Source organism: Andrographis paniculata, unplaced genomic scaffold (genome assembly GCF_009805555.1).
Source record: "Andrographis paniculata isolate CXL003 unplaced genomic scaffold, ASM980555v1 Contig80END, whole genome shotgun sequence".
NCBI classification, from domain to species: Eukaryota; Viridiplantae; Streptophyta; class Magnoliopsida; order Lamiales; family Acanthaceae; genus Andrographis; species Andrographis paniculata.
Window position 1 is genome coordinate 4,978,261 of NW_026137618.1, and position 22,599 is coordinate 5,000,859.

The 22,599-nt window shown below is 28.5% G+C and overlaps 2 protein-coding genes across 2 annotated transcripts; one reads left to right on the plus strand and one right to left on the minus strand.

The window, feature by feature from the left end:
• Window positions 1-8,371: 8,371 nt before the first annotated feature.
• Window positions 8,372-15,482, plus strand: LOC127241026 (flavin-containing monooxygenase FMO GS-OX-like 9). Its single transcript, XM_051259906.1, has 7 exons — window positions 8,372-8,943; window positions 9,831-9,901; window positions 11,875-12,033; window positions 12,109-12,191; window positions 12,300-12,435; window positions 13,532-13,705; window positions 14,988-15,482. The coding sequence occupies exons 1-7, from the start codon at window positions 8,388-8,390 to the stop codon at window positions 15,195-15,197; spliced, it is 1,389 nt and encodes a 462-aa protein (XP_051115863.1). The 5' UTR covers window positions 8,372-8,387; the 3' UTR covers window positions 15,198-15,482.
• Window positions 15,483-16,740: 1,258 nt separating this feature from the next.
• On the minus strand, window positions 16,741-19,914 carry LOC127241001 (uncharacterized). The gene is made up of 3 exons (XM_051259877.1): window positions 19,852-19,914; window positions 17,968-19,179; window positions 16,741-17,043 (listed from the first exon to the last, which is right to left on the minus strand). Exons 1-3 carry the CDS (start codon window positions 19,912-19,914, stop codon window positions 16,741-16,743), a joined length of 1,578 nt encoding a protein of 525 aa, XP_051115834.1.
• Between the last annotated feature and the right edge of the window lie 2,685 nt (window positions 19,915-22,599).

A 22,599-nucleotide genomic window follows, 5' to 3' on the forward strand; every position in this document is an offset into this window, starting at 1 on the left:
TTGTTTTAGTCCTCCGGCGCCGGAGACGCCTGCGTGGCTCGCTAGAAGCCATGTGTCCGCCAGGTCAGCGACACTCGGTGGACACGTGGATTTTATTTTTTTTTTAATTTTTTTTTTCAATTGGACCAAATAAAAAAAAATTAAAAAAGACAAATAAAATTAGAAATAAATTTAAAATCAATTTTAAAAAAATTAAAAATAATAATAAAATCCACGTTTCCGCAAAAAATTTTCACTTATACAACTAGTTTGCGACAGGCTCCACTTACGGGACTAAAATAATATAGGGGTCTAGTTACGGGACTAAAAAAAAATAGTTTATCGTAATTAAAATATTATTATTTTTTAACCTCTGCACCAAATATAAATATATAATTTTTAGCGGGGGAGTATTTTACATAACAAAAGTCAATAAATATATGCAACATATATTTTTGATTCTTTAATAATAATTTTTAATTGCATTGAAAGTATACAATATTGAGTTTGTTTGTCTACTTTATTGAACATAAAATGTGGTGAAAAGAAATAAGAAAAGAAGAATGCAACATGCCATAATTGTTTGTGCAGCATTTCTGTCTATAAAAAGATTAGATTGTTCACAAGTTTTGTAATATATATATATATATATATAGACCAAACCCCACCATCAAATTTACTTTGTCTTCAATGTTCATAGTTAATTATGACCAAAATATACATATATATATATATATATATATATGCATGCAATTCAATTATATCATTTTGAAAGGGATAAATTACATCTGGAAAGTACACCTATATATAGAGCTGGTAATGAGTCGATTCGTGTCAGGTTCGTGTCGGGTTGAATACTTTAAACGGGTTAAATTACTCAACTCTAACATAACCCGTTTATTATCGTATCGTATCGGGTTCGGATTGACTCGTGTTGATCCGTATATATAATTAAATCGAAATTCTTGATTCAAATTAAATTATTTTTTGTCGTGTTATGTTAGTTTTTATTTGTTTGAGCGTAAATTGGGTTGAATTATTTTAAATTGAATTTAGTTTAAATTAATTTATGAGAAAATTATTAAATTATGATTATTTTATATATATATAATAAGTATATTAAATAATCAATATTAATATATTATAATTGGGTTGTCGTATCGGATTCGAGTTGAGAGCTTCAACTCTAACCCGATCCGTTTATTATTGTGTCGGGTTCGTGTCAATCTGTATACATAATCGGGTTGAAATTTTTGACCCAAACTCAATTATTTCGTGTCGGGTCAGTTTTTGCCAACTCTACCTATATATTTCAATTGATAAATGTATAACAACGGCTTTGTTCACGTAATATTTTTCCTCATAAATATTATTTAAAAATATAATTCACATACATATTATATATAGTTTACTTATTCACAAAAAAGTCAATAATTCAACACAATATTATTTTTTTTATTGCTAATACAATTTCTCATACCTAACTAAAAAAAATGTATTCATCCAAAAACATAAAATAAAGAAATCCTTTGAGGTTTTGATTTATTTGTATTAATATCAGTTATATCGATGCATAAATAGAGATAGTCGAACAAAAGAATAATTTCTGATCAAGAATCGAACATTTTTTTTTATCTAGTAGGTGTGTTTACTTGTAAGGTTTTGGTTTTGAATAGTAAAATTTTGAATTGAAATAATAGTTTGATGTGATATAAATATGTATTGATGTACTATTTTGAAGGTAAAATTAGATTTTAGTGTAACAAAATAAATAAAAATTGGATGTTTGATTTGATATTTTTGGAGGAAAAATAAAGTTAGAATAGTAAAATTAAACGTAAAATCTTAAAAGTAATTCATTGGATCGCAAGTAGGAAAATTTTGATTTAACTTGAAGTCCTAAATGATCTCAAATAACTAGAAAATGTTGTTAGGCCGTTGGATGATCCATGCGAATTTCTTCCAATTCCGAATATGAATTGCAATATATATATATATATGAGTAAACTATTTTTTTAGTCCCGTAACTGGACTCTCTTATCATTTTACTCCCGTAAGTGGAGCCTGTCGCAAACTAGTCCCATAAATGAAAATTTTTTGTTGTTTTAGTCATTCGGCGCCGGAGACGTCCGTCTGGCTCGCCGAAGCCACATGTCCGCCAGGTCAGCGACACCCGGCGGATACGTGGATTTTATTTTTTTTTATTATTTTTTTAAATTTTTTTAGATTTTATTTGTTTTTTTTTAATTTTTTTTATTTGGTCCAATTAAAAAAAAAGTAAAACAATTAAAAAAGAATGAAAAAAAATAAAAATCCATTTGTCCACACCCACGTATCCGCCAGATGTCGCTGACCTGGCGGGACACCTGACGAGCACGTGGCTTCCGGCGAGCCACGCGGGCGTCTCTCGCACCGGAGGACTAAAATGATAAGAGAGTCCGTTACTGAAGTAAAAAAAACAGTTTACCATGTATATTTATATCTATATAGGCATATATGTTTTACCTTCTAAATTACATAAACTATATGTATATTATGTACTTGTATCTTAACTTTCACAATAAGAAAAAGAACAAAGAGCATTAAGTCATATAATTTGCAACAAATGTCATATTTTTTTAATACCTATTACCATAAAAGATTTTTTTTTATTTTTTTATATTGAATTAATAATCTTTTATTAAACTCCCACATTTTTAGGTAAATTTATTAATTTTGTACTTGTATTGCCATGTATATATGAAATCTTTGTTTTGGTATTGAAATTTACATGATAATTATATATATATATATATATATATATAAACGAAGCTATATATACAAAATTTACAATTTTTTTATATAATATTTATGAGGAATAATTGTGTATGTACTTTTGGAAATTAGTTTTAATTTTTTTTTATCACACAATTATTACAATTTTCTATAAAATATATATATATATATACAATATATTTTCTTACAAAATATCACATCCAAACGAATATGTCAAATTAAAATTAAAACTAAAAAAAATATAATCAAAGCTCTATTCCTTTGAAGTTTGAATGCAATTTTTTTTTTCCTTTTAATATAATATAAAATTATTGTAATTTTCAATAAATATATATTATTCTTTTACAAAATATTGCATCCAAACTATAATTCAAATAAAAAAGAATTATTGCTAAACTTCAAAAGAACAAACACTTTAATTTCCTGCAATGAAAATTCAATTTAAATTTCAAGTTATTTATTGTATAATACTTTATCCTTCCTATAACAATATAAAATTATTCACTTTTATTTGTTCATAACACTGATATGTTTTTTAAAAATAAATTTATTAATTTTAAACATACTTAATTAATATTAATTAATTTAATTAAATTTTTAATATATTATGTGTATGATCCACTCAAAACATCTTTTATTTTCATATTTTTTCTCAACAAACAAGTATCTTTTTTTATCTATTTTAAAATTTTTTATTTTTTATTTATTTATGTGTATATATATAAAATTTTATTTTTACACAATGACATTTAAATTTATATTAATCATATACTACCATGTCCCATATAGTTTTTTTAATGTCATTTTACCTAATATTAAAATTATCCTTAATGTTACACAATACTAATTGATATATCTTTATTTTATCTTTTTCTCTTAATTTGTACTATGTATTAATATAACAAATGAAGTATATTAATCTTTATTTTAAAAATATCAATAGTACAACTCATACAAATATAATAAAATAATATCACAATTTATTATGGTTAATATACTAAATTTTATTACCTTAAATACCTTATCATTTAACCAAATATAATTGTTCCAAAACAAAAAAGAAAGTATAAAATTAGTTTTTTTTTAAAAAAGAAAACCTAAAAAAAAAGAAAAAAATGGAAAATGGTTTAGAGATTTGAGAGGTAAAAGCTAAAAATATTTAATTATATACCAAATTCAATAATAATAATAATAATAATAATTATTATTATTATAATGAACTCTTGACTTAGAGTGAAGGCAAACCCTAAAAAGTATGACAGCAAAATCAATCATCAAAGTCTATGCCTTTTTCATGCTTCTATCTAACTTATAAAATAATTGTATAAATTTTTTATATAATACTCGATCCGTCCGACTCTAAGGTCTTATTTACCTTTTGCGTCATTATATTTAATATTAAAAATATTTTTATATTTGTATAATTTTTTCCACAAATGTTATTATAATAGTATTATAAGATCATTATAAAAGTATTTTTGTCTTTGTTTCCTTAATTTGTATTACACTTTCATATAATAATTAATATTAAAAAAATCAACACGTAAAAAATAAATGACACCTTTCAAACCGGATGAAGGTAGCAGTATATTTTTATGTTAATAAAAAAAATTGTATATAAAATATTCATTATATTAGGATTTGTGCTAATATATAAAATATATTTATATAACTAATGTGCTGAATTGTTTTACTAATATATTTTACTATATGATTTAATAATTTTTTATGTAATTCAACAAATAAAAGTTCATTTTTCTTCCATAGGGTTTGATCACTAATAAAAAAAATAATTAATTGATATACTATTAAAAATTGGATTAACAATCTTAAAATTATATTATTTGTCATCATTAAATTTTTTAATAATTAATTATACTGTGTAAATATTTTTATATAGGTCATTATATTGTTCTATATATAACTTGATATAATTTGTATATGATTGAATAATACAAGTTTAAATAAATTTAATATTTTAGATTAATTGTGAATTATGGTAGAATTATAATTTAATAGTGAGCTTTACTCAATCCACCTCACAGGGGTGTGAAAAGTAAACCTCATCCGAAAAATCGAATCCGTTCGAAATTTTTCAGGTTCGGATTTAGGTATTTCGGGTTTGAAAAAAATTGGGTCGATCCGAACCCGAAACGAGAAAAAATTCGTATCATGTTCAGATCGTGTTTCGGGTTGACCTGATAACTCGAAATATAAAATCAGGTTAGGTTTTGAGTTTCGTGTTTCGGGTTGGCCTGAAATTTTTCTTATTATTATTTTAATTTATAATAGTTATATTATTTTATATTTAAAATAATATAAAAATAAAAATAAAAATGATTCTTTTTAGGTTAATTTAATTTTTTTAATTTTTGGGTCGGGTTCGTATCGAGTTTGTTCGGGTTTCGGGTGACCTAAAACTAATTCAGGTTAACCTGAACATGATCTGAAAGAATTCGTGTCGTGTTCAGGTCTAGAGTTTCAGGTCAAATTTCGGGTTCGGGTTGACAGTTCTTTTGTTATCCTCGTGGCTGAACCCGACATGAACACGACCCAAAAAACACGAACTGACACCCGTACCCACTCATTCAATTCCGCTAATATAAGTTTATTTATTTCCTAATTTTTAGTAAATTAATGATTAAAGCTAATTTATTAATTTCAAATGAGTTTAAGATGATTTTAAACATTTTGGATTATATTATTTAGAAGAAATATGCATTAGATTTAATTTTCTTTTATTATTATTATTATTATTATTTAGGTCAAGAGTGCACCAACTTTAGGATGTCTTGTGGTCAAAGTAGATTTGGCAAAACCTACTTTTAGACAAAGAAAGATTTTATAGTCACAATCTCAATCTGAATGTTTTTCTTTCAGACAAAGACTAATTAAAAGTTTGTTGGTGTTTTTATTTATTTATTTATTAAATAATTGTTTGAATATGATTCTTCCACATACGCACATAAAAATAAAAAAACTAAAAAAGAAAAATCAACACTGATCTGAATTAAAAAAATTCAACACCTATGCTATACTGATAATTAAATTGATAATATATAATTATATTATTTAATTATATAAATTAAAATAATTTATTTTTAAAAATCGTTTCTCAAAAAAGTATTTACAATATATAGTTTAAAATTACTCCCTCTCTCCCAAATATCATATCCACGAAATTTTAAAAGAGATATAATTAGTAAATAATTAAGAATATATTAGTGAAAATAATTATTATATAATAAAAATAATTATAGATTAAGGTTAAGATAATTAATTAGTCTAATTAAAATTTAAAAATTTAAAATAAAATTAAAGTGTGTAATTCTTTTAAAAAAAAAAGTGACAAAATAAGTGGGACGACCAAAAATAGAAATATGGACATGGTAAGTGGGACGGATGAAGTACTATAAATTTTATTATCCTATTAATAAAAAAATACACAAAGTTTTACTTGTAATATTAGGTAGATAGTATTGTAACAAAAAAAATAAAAAAATAAAAAAAACACTTTGTTATGATAAAACAATACATTCACATCACTATTCAATAATAATAATAATAATAATAATAATATAAATACATCCAAAATCTTTCAAATAAAATGTGTTTGGTTGTAGTTTTGAGAATTAAGTTTTGTGTTTTAATTAGCAAAATTTTGAATATAAAATAATTGTTTGATGTGATATATATAAATATGTATTAATGTATTTTTAAATGAAAAATTTATTTTTAAATATAATATAAAAATATAAAATTACTATATTTTTTTATAGTTACAATGTATACTATATGTTTCATTTTATGCTTGCATGAGAGAAATACTTTTTATAAATAATAAAAATGGGAATCAAAATCTACAAACAAATGCATAACCCTAAAAACTCAAATCCAAACCTTACACATACTTATGCAATGTAGCCAAAAAATGAATAAAATTAAAAACTCATGTGGGTATTTGCTTGTAGGTTGAAATTAATTTAAAATAAAATACTGATTTTAAATTTTTGTTTAAATAATATATTGATATGATAGTTTGGTCGATAGAAAACTGTTGATGCCTGAAAAGAATTTCATTATCTTTTGGATAAACTGTTTTTTTTAGTCCCGTAACTGGATCCCCTTATCATTTTAGTCCTGTAAGTGGAGCCTGTCGCAAACTAGTCCCATAAGTGAAAATTTTTTGCTGTTTTAGTCCTCCGGCGCCGGAGATGCCCGTGTGGCTCGCCGGAGGTGACGTGACACCCCCGGCGGACACGTGGATTTTTTTTTTTAATTTTTTTTAAAACTTATTTTTAATTTATTTTAAATTTTATTTGTATTTTTTTATTTTTTTTATTTGATCCAATTAAAAAAATTTAAAATTTAAAATAAATAAATAAATAAATCCACGTGTCCGCCAGGTGTTGCTGACCTGGCGGGACACCTGGCGGACACGTCACCTCTGGCGAGCCACGTGGACGTCTCCGGCGCCGAAAAACTAAAACAACGAAAATTTTTCACTTATAGAACTAGTTTGTGACAGGCTCCACTTACAAGACTAAAATGACGAAGGATTACAGTTACCAGACTAAAAAAAACAGTTTACCCTTATTTTTTTTATTTTTGGTAGTTTAGAAATGGGGTTGGGCAAGAGGGAGTCCCTAATCTTTTATATCGAGTATTTGGTTAAGTATTAAATTATAATAATTAAATAATTTACTTTAATTTAAAGTACTATTTTAAATTCTTAAAATACAAATCAAAGCACATGATTTAGGATACTATGGAATGTCGAGAAACGTGATGATTGATGTTGTTGGGATTCCATTTTTTGTTTGTGTTTGTAATTGTATTTATGTTGTGTTTAAATACATAATAGTTGGATGACTTTGATATTTAATAATAGGGTAAACTGTTTTTTTTTTCCCGTAAATAGACCCCTTTATCATTTTAGTCCTGTAAGTGGAGCATGTCGCAAACTAGTCCCATAAGTGAAAAATTTTCGTTGTTTTAGTCCTCCAGCGTCGGAGATGCCCGCGTGGCTTGCCGGAGGTGACGTGTCCGCCACACCTGGCGGACACGTGGATTTATTAATTTTTTTTCATTTTTTTTTAATTAGACCAAATAAAAAAAATACAAATAAAATTTAAAATAAATTAAAAATAAGTTTTAAAAAAAATTAAAAAAATAAAAAATAAATAAAAAAATCTACGTGTCCGCCATGTCAGCGACACCTGGCGGACACGTCACCTCCGGCGAGCCACGCGGGCATCTCTGGCGCCGGAGGACTAAAACAACAAAAAAAATTTCATTTATGTGACTAGTTTGCGACAAGCTCCACTTACAAAACTAAAATGATAAAAGATCCTGTTACTGGACAAAAAAACAGTTTACCCTTAATAATAAACAAAAAAATATATATATATATATTTTTATATAGTAAATTTTACATAGGGGTTGCATATTTCTTAGTAACTGTATTAAAAAAATACTAAGTACTTCAATACATATATATATTAAAAAAAAAAAAAAAAATCACCCTGATGATCACATATGTCTCCTACTCCTCTCTTTTCCCAATCTATAAATACTCCAATCTCAAACCTCCTACTAAAAATATCAAATCAAATTCAAAATACAAATAAACGATGGTCTCAGCCAAACCCTCGCCAAAAAAAGTTTGCGTGATCGGCGCGGGGCCAGCCGGGCTTGTCGCGGCCCGGGAGCTCCGCAAGGAGGGCCAAGCCGTCGTCGTGCTCGAGCAGAGCCACGACGTCGGCGGGCAATGGCTCTACGACGCTGACGTGCAAGACGAGGACCCGATGCCGAGTCCTGGCACATTTTTGAAGGTCCATAGCAGCATTTACGCGTCGTTACGGTTGGCGTCGCCGAGGGAGATCATGGGGTTCACCGATTTCCCATTTTCGACAACGGGAGGCCACGACGGGCGGCGGTTCCCGGGCCACCGGGAAGTTTTGTTGTACTTGCAAGACTTTTGCGACCGGTTCGGGTTGAGGGAAATGATCCGGTTCAACACGAGGGTCGAGAATGTCGAGATGCTCGATTATCCGACGGCGGCGGCGGTTGAGAAGGAGGTGAAGTGGGTGGTGAGGAGTAAGGTGGAGAAGGCCGTCGAGGAAGTTTACGATGCGGTGGTCATCGCCACCGGACATTATTCTCATCCGAGGTTGCCTAAGATCAAAGGTATTATCGATGTATTTTTTCAGTATATTTTTTTACTATTTGAACTTTACGTTCTAATAAAAAAATATATTTATTTCTTTTATAAGATATCATTTCAAATATTATTTTAATTCAAAAATATAAACTTTCAAATTTAATTTAGACCAAGACAAAATATACAAATAAAGTTCTGATGTTAATTGGGTATGATTTTCTTTATAGAACTATAGCATCATAAATTTATTCTTTTATTTAATATATATTATATAAAGTGATTAATTTTTTTTTTATCAAAAATATTATATCAAATATCTATTTATATCACATTAAATATTATTTTATTTTAAATTTTAATATTCTCAAACTTTAAACTCAAATTAAAGTCTTAAACATAGGGTTGAAATTTATTTTATAATTCATCATAATGTTACATAAAATCTCTGCATTTGAATACAAACTCCCAATAAAATGAGGACTATTATGTTTAATTTTATTTTTTTTTGAAATAAATTATGAAATAAAATTTATACAGATTATTTTGTAATTTATGATTTTGTATATATATATATAGAATATTGCAAAAAATATTCCACACTTATACCCTATTATCACTTTTGTCCTGTATTTATCTCCCTAACAAAATATATCCCACATGTTTACAAAATTCGCTATTTATGTCCTTTGCCCGCGCATGAAATTCACACCACGCGCCCTTAGGCGCAATCACGCGCGGCCACGCGCGGCCAAATGATAGAAATAGCGACTTTTGCAAACATGTGGGATATATTTTACCAACGAAATAAATACAGGACAAAAGTGATAATGAGGTATACGTGTAAGATATATTTTGCAATATTCCCTATATATATATATATGTATATATAGCTGAAATAATGCATATTTTGCAGGAATGGAAACATGGAAAAGAAAGCAAATGCACAGCCACATTTACAGGACTCCTCAACCCTTCAAGAATGAGGTCATATATAATAAATCAATATATATTATCTTTTTATTTAGATCACAAAAAAGATGTTTTTTTTTAAATTAATTTTTTTTTATGATTATAATTGAATTAATTTGATCAATGGTGGATTAGAAACGTTATTTATTTATTTATTTATTTTAAAAAAAAAGATAAAAATTGAATAAGAGTAAATAAAATGGACAAAAAATTACTTTAATTACATGAGAAAATTGAAATATAATAAATATGAAAAGTTGAAGTTTCTTACAAGAGAAGCATAATCTAATAGTAATAAAAAATAATAATAATAATAATAATAAAAATAGTAATAATATTTAAAGGTTAGGTAGGGTCAGTTATAGACAGCATTTCCTGTTAAGGCAAGTTTCATCGACACCAAAAAAAAAACATGTGCTTAAAGCAAATCTTCCTACTATAAAAAATATACATTTAGGGTGTGTTTGTTTGAGGTTTGGATTTTGAGTTGAAATTTGAATAGTAAAAATTTTGAATTTGAATAATTGTACGATGTGATATAAATATGTGTTGATGTAATGTTTTGAATGTAAAATTTATTTTTAGTATAATATAAAAAATAAAAAATAGGTGTTTGATTTGATATCTTTTGAAGAAAAAAATGAGATGAATAATAGATTGAAAATTCAATCACCCAAACAAACACACCCTAAACTTTCCATGTTTGTTGTCATAAAAAAAAAAGACTTTATTTTTATTTTTTAATAAAAAAATCATACTATTTTTTACCATTTTTTATTTTTCTTACTATAAAATGCAAAACGTACATACTATAAAAAAAAAAACTCGTGTTCAAATCAAATAAATGTATTTTTACATGAACATTAGATTGTAAATCACCACATATAATGTGTGTATTAATGTGATAAAAAATAAAAAATAAAAACGGGAATATCATTTTAAAGTTTGGGTCTTTTTTTTTCCCTAAGTTTTGTATTCTAATGTAATGTTTTTTCTAAAAATATTTTTTATTATAGAAAATTGAAATTACCACAAATAAAAAACAAAACAAAACTCCAAAAGAACAAAGGTCGAATATTTTGGTTCTTTTACATTAAATAATACTCCATTCGTCCCATAACAATCTATCCATTTTTCTATTTTGGTCCGTCCCATAATAAAGTATCCATTTCCTTTAGTAAATGTACCATCTACCTAATATCTTTATATTATACGATACTAATAGGGGCAATTTAGTCTTTTTACATTTATTTCTACTTTATCCCAATATAATATTAATATTTTTAAAACTCCGTGCAAAAAATAAATGAATATATAAATATGAAACGGAAGGAGTATAATATTTTATTAATATTGTGAGGTCTATATCTACCAAATACATAAGTTGTGGATTCTTTATGGACATCCTAAATGGTAAAAATAGAGTGTATATACAATTATATACATATATATATATGTATGAGAATACTTAGCTGATTAAGGCTAATCATCACATAATAATACAATACAAAATACATATTGTATAAATTGTTAGCATGCGTTGTTTGTTCTATTTTATTGCGTGCCGTGTTAATATATCTTATATGCTAAAATCAATTATATTATGTATTATCCATTTATATATTGTATTTATATTATATTTCCTCCGTCCCCCAATTCAATGGAATTTTTAATTTTATGTAAAAAATAATTATATGTGTAATAATATATTTGTAATTTAAGTAAAAATTAAGGTATTTTGGTATTAGTGTATAATTACTTTCTCTAAAATAGAAAATTGATATTCTGAAGTAGGACGGACGAAAATCATAAAAAAAAAAAAGTACTTTGAATTGAGACGGAAAGAGTATTATGATAATACTTTGTGCTATGAGTATATACATCATTTGTTGTCGATATATATTTGTATGTTATCAACACAGTAACAACTGTCATATTTATATATATATATATATATATATTGAAAGTTCGGTAGCAATGCTTAACAGGTAGTTGTGGTCGTCGGGAGCTCGTTAAGCGGGCAAGACATATCGATGGAGCTTGTTGACGTTGCGCGCGAGGTTCACCTTAGCGCCAAGTCCCCAAACATCTCGCCGGGCCTATTAAAAGTCATATCTAAACACGAAAATCTCCAACTCCATCCGCAGGTTTTTTTTTTTTCGTCGCCTTACTTGATTTTTCTTCCATTTTTTTTAACAAAGAAAATGACAAATGTTCGGCAGATAGAGTCGCTAAACATAGATGGAAAGGTTTTGTTCGATGATGGCGTGTCCGTCGTTGCTGACACCATAATATACTGCACGGGGTAAAAATGCATCTAGCAATTCATCGTGTATCTGCAAAATAAATAAACTTTTCGTAATCAAAATACTTAGATCATTGCGAAAAATAAATAAGTAAAAATGCCGCGCAGGTACTCTTATTCGTTTCCATTTCTTGACACCAAAGGATTAGTCGTAGTAGACGATGATAGAGTCGGACCTCTTTACGAGCACACGTTTCCTCCGGCGCTCGCTCCTTCCCTTTCCTTTATTGGCATTCCTAGACAGGTAAAAATTTAATGTATATATGGGAAAATTTGCAAATTTAGTTATGTATTTATAGTCAATTATCAGTTTTATCATATATATTTCATCGGACGTAATTTCATCATATACCTTACACAAAAAAATCAAAGGACATAGGAAAAAAAAAGTAAAATTGTTAATATTTTACTAGTAGTTTCAAAAGTCTGTACTATTCTTCCCCGTGATTTAGAATCCAAGGGCTTATGCGCAATATTTTCGAACACACAAGAATCCTTACGAAATTTTTGAAAATTTTGTGCTATATTTTCGAAAATACGAGTGGATACCGATGCAAACTTTTCAAACTACATATAAGTTATCAGCAAATTTTCTTAAGAAAACAATTTTTCGTATGTGAATTTAAAGGCGAGGACAAAAGGAAGGTGTTTTTTTTTTTTTTGGTAAACTGTTTTTTTAGTCCAGTAACTTGACCCCCTTATCATTTTAGTCCCGTAAGTGGAGCATGTCGCAAACTAGTCCCATAAGTGAAAACTTTTCGTTGTTTTAGTCCTCCGGCGCCGGAAATGCCCGTGTGGCTCGCCGGAGGTGACGTGTCCACCATGTGTCGCTGACCTGGCGGACACGTGGATTTTTTTATTTATTTTTTCATTTTTTAAAATTTTTTTAAAAACTTATTTTTAATTTATTTGTATTTTTTTTATTCGGTCCAAATTAAAATAATTAAAAAAATAAAAAATAAATAAATCCACGTGTCCGCCAGGTGTCGCTGACCTGGCGGGACACCTGGCGGACACGTCACCTCCGGCGAGCCACGCGGGCGTCTCCGGCGCCGGATGACTAAAACAGCGAAAATTTTTCACTTATGGGACTAGTTTGCGACAATCTCCACTTACAGGACTAAAATGATAATGGGGTCCAGTTACGGGACTAAAAAAAAACCGTTTACCCTTTTTTTTTTTATATATGTTACAAGACCAAAAGACGACTGAAGAGTATATAGTAAAAGAGTGATAATTGATTATAAATACAAAATGATCTTTGCAATTTTCCCAGTATATATGTGTGTGTCGCTAATACTAAGGATGTCTTAAAACCCTTTTTCGTACGGTGTCTTTAGATCATAGGGTTCCCTTTCTTCGAATCCCAAGCAAAGTGGATTGCGGAGCTCTTGTCGGGGAAAAGAAGGCTTCCATCACAAGACGAGATGATGCAATCGATTAAGGAGTTTTATCACTCGAGGGAAGTCGCCGGCATTCCTAAGCACAATACACATGTTATTGCAAGCTTTGAGGTAAAGTCTATTATCATTCCCTAAGCAAAAGTTAGAAAATAAATCCTACAAACACATAGAGTGTGTTCTTTCTGTCAAAACAAACTAACACATTTCTCAAAATATATATATATATATATATATTACGTATATTTATTATTTTTGTATTATTTATACAATTTTTTATACCTTATATAAAAAAGATCATTTGTTTCTCTAAACAAACACACTTGTAGGCTCTATTTACTTATGTTTTAATTTTGTTTTAACACTATTCATTAACGGATTTCTTTCCAAAAAATATTGCATCGCACTTTTATATTTCATTTAAAATATCAAAACATTTTATATTTAAAGCATCACATCTAATGCCTTTTATATCGCATCAAACATCAATTATTATTTCATTTTTTTACTATTTCCAAAACAATCCGACACACTAAAACATTTTCAAAACATATCGAAGTCATACCGTTTTATGTTCATTCCATTGTCTATAAATATTTCAATTTGAGATCAAATTACACTATTTTTAGTTCCACACATAAATTTTGTTAGTTTTGACAACAAAAAACTTAACGGGACTAAAATTTGCTACTATTTAGCCAAACCAAAATTGAGAAACTATTCTAGTCGAACTAGAAAATTGAAAAGTGCATTTCTTACAAAACCAAATTAATTATTTCGCTTCTTTCATCGATACACATTAAGGACACTAATACGCATCAAAACAAGATGACAAGCAAATATACCGAGTAGATGGCCAAATTCGCCATCTAGAAGTCACAAAAATCAATCGAAAAATCAAATGCACATAGCGAAAAATCCCCCTATGATTTGCGAAATTTGCTGAAAAGACCCTTTGATCCTAAAATTTCGTTTTCCCTAGTTGTGGTTTCAAAAATATTACAAAAAATATCATTTGTTAGTAATTAATGGTGATTATGAGGCACGCCCTTAAATTGCAATTGGTATTACAAAATAATATATAATGCGCAATACTGCAATTTGTAAAAATATCTAAGAGGGTATTTTCCTGACTTCATACCTTGTATATATAATTTTGTAGTATCAATTATAGTTTAAGCGTGTGCCTTATAATCTCAGTTAATTACTAACGAGAGGGTATTTTTGCAATATTTTTCTAACTACAAGTAGGTAAAACAAAATTTTAGGACTAGAAGGTCTTTTCAGCAATTTTCGCAAACCACAGGGAAATGTGATACTATTTTGCCTATATATATATATACATATATAAGTTTGAACTTACTAAATACATTGCATCAATCTTGTCTTCTTGCAGTACTGCGACAAATATGCAGACTACGTCGATTTCCCACACGCCGAGGAATGGAGGAAATTGCTTTGCCTGTCATCTTTAAGAAATGCAGAAGTTAATCTCGAGAGTTATCGTGATTCCTATGAAGAAGATGAAGAAATGCTTCGAGTCGCACATAACAGCCCACATTTCACTCAGTTTAAACATCAAGATTCTACCGTATCGAATACATAGGTTGCACGAAGATCATATAAAAGTAGTTTTCGATAGTAACAATGAATGCGTATTTACGGAAAAAAAACAAAGTGCACTGCACTTCTCATACAATGCCAAAATGAATGAAAGAGATCGGTCGAACAGCCGCAATTTTGCTATTTATTTTGTCAATGTATGAGCAAATAAATACATATATACATACATAAATACATTTATATATATGAGGTTAGAATCGCGTGATGAATTTATTTCATAATTATGCTGTTGAGTACCAAAAAAATTTATCTGAAATGGCGAAATCCGTCATTTCACTTTTACACCCACTATTAATATAATACTATTATTTTTAAATTTTCGTGCCTTTCCAAGGGTCCTTTTAGGACGGATAGGGTATGTTATATATATATATATTATTGTGTAATTATGTATATATTGGTATTGACAATATTGCCCTTGTAGGATATATATGTGTTAATTTTTGAATGAATATACAATTAATTATTCTCCCAAAATACATAACATAATATTAGAGTCTTAGGTTTCAAGTTCAAATTCATCGTTCTCATTTCACATATGCATATGAAAGTTTCGCGCATACCTCTAATTACACCTGAGGGAGCGTGTTGGAACTACTGTTTGCGGATAAATTAATTATATTTTTCCCTAATAGTTTGAACTTTTAGGTGCAACGGTGATTCTATCGTATCTGACAAAATAAATATAGACTTGATGGAAGGAGTATTATATACATATATATATATATATATAATATATGCATATTCCTCTTCTCAGATTGAGTATAAAACGCCATAAAAGTGCTTCGAACAGTCAGTCAGGCATTTTGTCGAACAGGTGGCGCGCGTGACTCTATTCCAACTTGCAATTTCTCGAGCCGTAAAACTTACACGAATCCCAATCAAATTAAACCCCTTTTCCAGCCCTTTCCAAAGAACCATTTGTTTTTTATAGGTTGCCTTCGATTATAAACTATTATTCGTTGCTCTCCTTATCAATGATAAAAAAAAGAAGATGGGGAAAGAAAATCCATGTTTTGTAATTATTTTTATTATTATATTTTGTCTCGCCGTCTCCCTACGTCACACAAAAAAATATTTCAAATTAAAATAATAAACAAACAAATTTGTAGTTCTTATTGATGGTAACAATGAATAATAGTGATTTCAATTTAAAATATTAAAAAAAAAAAAAAAAAAACATGTTTGTTGTTAAAGATAACAATCTCATTAATCCTCAATTTAAATTTGGATTAAATATTATCTCATCTATGGATATACTTAATCAATAAAGAGTGTTCGTTTAGTATTATAACTTGAGTTTTTTTTTTTTTTTTTTTTGGGGCAATGGATAGAAATCATGTTATTTAAATAATATATTATATTGAATTTGAATACTATATGTGTTGATGTAAAGAAAATATAAACAAATGTTTGATTTAATTTTTTAGAAAAAAAAATATTACATAATAAAAGTTTGTAAAATTTTTCAAAAGAACAAACATTATTATGTGTATATTTTTTACACGAAAGGGCTATAGACAACATCAAAACTTCATGTTAAGAACCTTACTAAGAGGTTGGTAATGATGTCTCGGAGAAGAAGAAGAACCACCAACCTCGTACTTGGTCCCGAATTCCCGCGAAATTGTGTCCTCACGGAGCGCGGCCATTGCCGCCTTCCGCCTCTCCTTGTGCACCTTTTTCTTCTTTATCTTCTCCTCCAACGCCAGCTTCGCCTTCTCCGCCGCCTCGGCCCTACTCGCCGCTTGCTCCACTCGTATCCTTAGCTCTCCGATTTTCGCCATCGCCATTTCCAACTCTTTCTTCGAATTTTCCTCCGTCACAACCTATTAGAGGAATTAAAAATAAGTAGATGTAAAAACGACGCGCGAGGAAAGCTCTCGACTTTTGTGTTATTTCGAATGTTATTTATACCCTGTCCGGTAAATTTATCCTATTGGGGCCGACACTGAGATGACAGTAAATATTTAATTGAAAATATGATAAAAAGAAGTTGAAAGTATGTACGAAAAATTTAAAGATAATAAAGAGAGAAAATGAGAGTAATGCGTAATAATGATAGTGACAATTATAAGAAATGAATAACGTATTACATAACGTATTACAAATCAAGATAAAAGAATAAAAATACTTCGATTGTGTTTTATAATATTAATATAATGACATTTATATATAATATTATACAAATATAAATATATTTGTAATATTAAGTACAATGACGTAAAATATAAATATAATTTTTGCAAGCTGACGAAGCGAGTATTAGATGAAGCACAAAGTTACTGTTGAATTTTTTATCTATGTCCAAATTAGTGGGTAAAAAATAAAAATAAAAATAAATTTGGCGGATGAAAAGAGACGATGGAGAGAGTATTATTTAAGAATATAAAAAGTCTGAATAGAGAGCGTTTTATTTTAAAGAGACAAGAATACTACCTCCGTCCGACTCTAAGGATTTCATTTACTTTTTGCGTGTTGATATTTGAATATTAATTATTCTATGAAAACGTAGTACAAATAAAGAGAAAATGACAAAAATACTTCTATTAGTTTCTTATAATACTATTATAATGATATTTGTGTAAAAAAACTATACAAATATAAAAATATTTTTAATGTTAAGTACAATGACGTAAAAGGTAAATGAGACCTTTAAAGCCAGACGGAGGGAGTACGACACCGTAGTTTGAATATTATGAAAACCTTTTTGAAAACATAGACAATAAAAATCGTAAATTTTTCGTGCTCACCTCTTTTCCGATTTTGGGCTCGTGGGCCTCGACTAGGCGATCCACCTCGAGGTAGCTCTCGTGATTTTCGACTTTGTCGCATTCTTGGCGACGGATTTCCTCATCATCACCGTGTTGCATACGCGTCGCTTCTTTTAGCTCACGGTTCTCTTTCTTGATCTCTTCGGCCTCCAATCCCATTTGTTGGAGGGCGTTGTATAGTGCCGACTTCTCGGTTTGAGCTCGTGCCTCGGTCGCCTCGGCTGCGGCGAGTTTAGATCTCCCTTTGTGTACCTCAAATTTTAACAAAGCTATCTCTACTTGAGCATCATTCTCCCTTTCTTTACTCTTCTCCAACTCGAACTTCACATCCTCGATTTCCCGAGTTAGTCCGACCACCTCAGCCTTTGCCCGGCCGAGTTCACTTTTAATATTTTTCATATCCGTCTCTAGCGTCACGATGCTCGCCTTTTGGCCAGAAATCTCTTTTTCTCGAACTAAAATATCTTCTCTTAGCCTTTTTACTTCGTAAACACCTTCTGAGACGGCTTTCTTAGCCGAGGCATGAAGTTCGGAAACTTCCTTTAGTTCACGTTGCAACGAGACAATATAATCCGATTTTTCCGCCATTTGAGCCTCCAAATCGTGCATTCTCTTTAGCTCATTTTTTGCTGAGGATAAGGCCTCGCTCGTCAGTTCTAGCTCGGATTCTTTTTCAGACAATAAATTGGCTACTCTGCGCTCATTTTCCACAGCTTTGCTCCTCAATTGTACGATCAATTCCTCCATATCCAAAACTTGCCTTCGAAGCTCATCCCTTTTCGCATTCTCTGCGCTTAAAGCATTCTTCATTTCCTCAATTTGCGATGTGAAATCAATTTTCGCCATTCTAAGGATGGCGAGCTCCTCTCTAGAATTTTCTAACTCGGCTAGGGCGCACGTGAGTTGTTCTTGATTTTTTTGGGATTCCGAGAGGTGGCGAGCCATACAATCCATGGATGATTGAAGTTCATCGGCTCGTGCATTGGCTTCTCGGCACTCATCCAAATAGTAGTTCTTTTGAGAATCAATTCGTTTAAGTAGGATTGTGAGCTCATCCGTTATTTTTTCCCGGTTTTTGAGCTCGAGGATTGCTTGTATGTAGGCTGAGTCCTTTGCCTTTAGCTCGACTCTAGCATTCGCCAATTCTTTCTCGAGAGATTCTTGATCTTTCTTGTCCTCGAACTCTTCCTTCTATGATAAAAAATGTCGAAATAGAGCACGAAGATTAAGAAATTAAATTTTCATCTTTAAATATAAAATAAATTAAGAAAATATTAGCCTATAAACTTTACAAGTACATACTTCACAACTAAAACAATCAATCTAATTTTTTCGAATTTTCAATAAGTGGTATAAAAGCTATAAATGGCCTCCGCCATCGAAAATTTATTTTGATTTTTGTTTGTATTTAAACCGTTATTGATTAAAATTCGGCTCAATAAAGTTCGATAAAATAATAAATTTATATTTTTAATATATAATACTCCGTCTATATATCCGAATGCTTTTGCTTAATTTTTTAGTATAGTTTTGATAAAAAAATAAAATAAAATTGTTCGTTTTGGCTTCTTCCCCCCCCCCCCCCCCCCCCCATTTTTTTTTGAATAATTTGTAAATTATGTTTGAAAATAGTAAAAAAAAACATTGAAAAACTATTTTATAAATAAAGGGATATTGCAAAAAGTTTGAAACATCTCATAATAACGAAAGTTTTGTAATGAATGGAGTATATGAAACTTGAGATCCAAAAAAAAAAACAAAAAAATAGTAACAAGTTCGAACTTGAACTTGAACTTGTTTATAAAAGCTCGCGTGGAGTTCGAACATGAAATCCTTGGTTAAGACAAACCATATATAACTCACTTTTTCATCTTCATCTTCATCTTTGGTAAGCCGAGTCTCGAGATCATCATCACTTTCCACCATTGAAGAACCTAAGCAAAGCTTATATATATATAAATATATATATATTATTTAATCACTCTTCGAAAACCCTAATTCCAAGGCGAACAATATAATTCATTAATTACAACGGTAAGAACACGCTTGATGGAGCAATGTAAGAATATGTTTGCTACTTGTCCGGGAATAAGACCAAAAACTTAAGGCGACAATCCGTATAGAATTATCATTTCAAATCGTAACTAGAAGTTTAAGTTGTTTGAAATCTAATGTTTCAGTATGAATAAATTAAAGTTATATACTACAAAATAAAATATATATACATTTTAAATCGAAAAAAAAAAAAAAAAAAAAGAAGAAGAAGAAGAAAAAAAAGAAAGAACGAAAAAGTGGCACACGCGATTGAATCGACAACCAAACGCACCCACGACACTATAGAGTTGTAGAAGATCGATCAAAAAAATTCTAAAAACTTTAGACCCAGATATATATCGAGAACGAATTAAGAAGATTAATATAAAAACATGATACAATAACAATAATTAAAGAACACCAAGATTTACATGGAAAATTAGAAAAACTTTTGGAAAAAAGATATAGGGATGAAGGAAGACAAGACATAATACAAATTAATGTAGTTCGATTACAACTTAATTAATCAGAAAGAATTCGATCGAATTCATGTATGATTTAACTTACCAAAAATATTGGGATGCGATGTGGGAATTAATCTTGGAAGAAAGAATTAAGCAAGAAATATTTTAATTTATTGATTAAGGATGTAATAATAAAGAATATATGTATATAATTATTGAATGGATCGATGGAGATGATATATATATATATAATGTGCAGACGGCTAAGCATTCGATTTCTTGTAAGTATCGGTGCTCCACAAGATGACTTTTTATTTCTTGGACAGCCGCTTCAGATTAATTAATTAATTAAATTTTTGCAGCTCTTTATGTTACAGTACACAAATTAAAAAATAATAATATTTTAATATAAAAAATTAAAAATTAAAAAATTAAAATTTAATAGTAAAAAATTTAAAATAATGACAAATTAATTAGTTACTCCGATACCGTACTCTATAGACACTGTATTTTATGAGGGGTGTAATTAATAGATAATTAAGAATGTATTAGTGAAAATAATTATCCTATAATATAAATAATTATAAATTAAGATTAAAATAACTAATTAGTTTAATTAAAATTAAAAAAAATAAAATTTAAAAATTTAAAATGAGATTAAAATGTGTAATTATTTTCAAAAAAAACAAAGTGACATGGTATGTGGGACGGACAGAAACAGCAACGTGAATATGATATCTGGGACGGAGGGAGTATTATTTATTAAAAGAAAATTAATAAAATTATAAATAAGTATAATGTTATTCCTTCCGTCCTATTGGTAAGGTGATATTTATTTTTTGCACATAAATTTTTTAATTATAGTATTATATTAGATTGTAGTAAAAAAGACAAAAATATCCCTATTAGTATGGTGTAATAAAAAATGAATGACACTTGTGTAATATATTGTAAGTTGAAAGGGTATTTATTATGTTAGGTAAATAGTACAATTACTAAATTAGAAAATAGTAACCTTGTTTTGGGACGAACGAAAATAGAAAATAGTAACTTTTTAATGGGACGGACGGAGTATATGCATTTTCAGATATTTTTAATACTTTGAGTATTGTTGTAATACTAATGTATTTGTTTGAGGGTTCCTAGAGAACTTTCATTATTCTCTTTTCTTTTTTTTTTATTATTTTTTTTTATTTTATCTATTATATTAAAAATATATTTCCACAATCCGTCAAATTGAGTCCATTTGAAGTAGACACGAAAATTAAAATATATATATACTCCCTCCGTTATACATAATTTGTTCGTAACTTGTCATTTCTATTTTTTAAAATATAATTATACACTTTAATCGCATTTTAAATTTTAAAATTTATAATTTTCTTAATTTTAATTAAACTATTTACTTATCTTAATCTATAATTATTTTTACTAATACACTTCTTAATTACTTACTAATTATATTTTACCTAAATTCTCGTGTCTACAGTAATACACTCATATTACATGGGACGGAGGAAGTACTTTATTGAAAAAGTAATAAAAATTGTTAAAGGTATTTATGAAAATTAGATTAAGGTGTGATTTAATTAACCTCAATTAATTTTTTTTTTAATTTTCAATATATATAAATATATTTTATTATATCATAAAAAATCAATATTCAATATAAAGTATAATTTTATATTATCAATATAATTTTTATAATAGTACTTTACATCAAAAAAATACTCTTTTCGTTCACATATTCTATAATATTTCAAAATAGATTATAATTACATGCATTTATCATATGGTACTACACAAATAAAATAAATAAATACTCTCTTCGTCTGGTTATCTCATTTACCTTTTGCGTCATTGTATTAACATTAAAAATATTTTTATATTTGTATTTTTTTTACACAAATGTTATTATAACGGTATTATAAGACAAGTATTTTTACCCTTAATTTTTATTACGTTTTTATATAATAATTAATATTAAAAAATTAAGCCAAACGTAAATTGAACCTTTAAAGCTGAACGAAAGTAATATATATTTTTCTCTCATCATATCACATCATTTTCACTTTATTCAATCTATATAAATTTTTGTGCAAAAATATTTAAA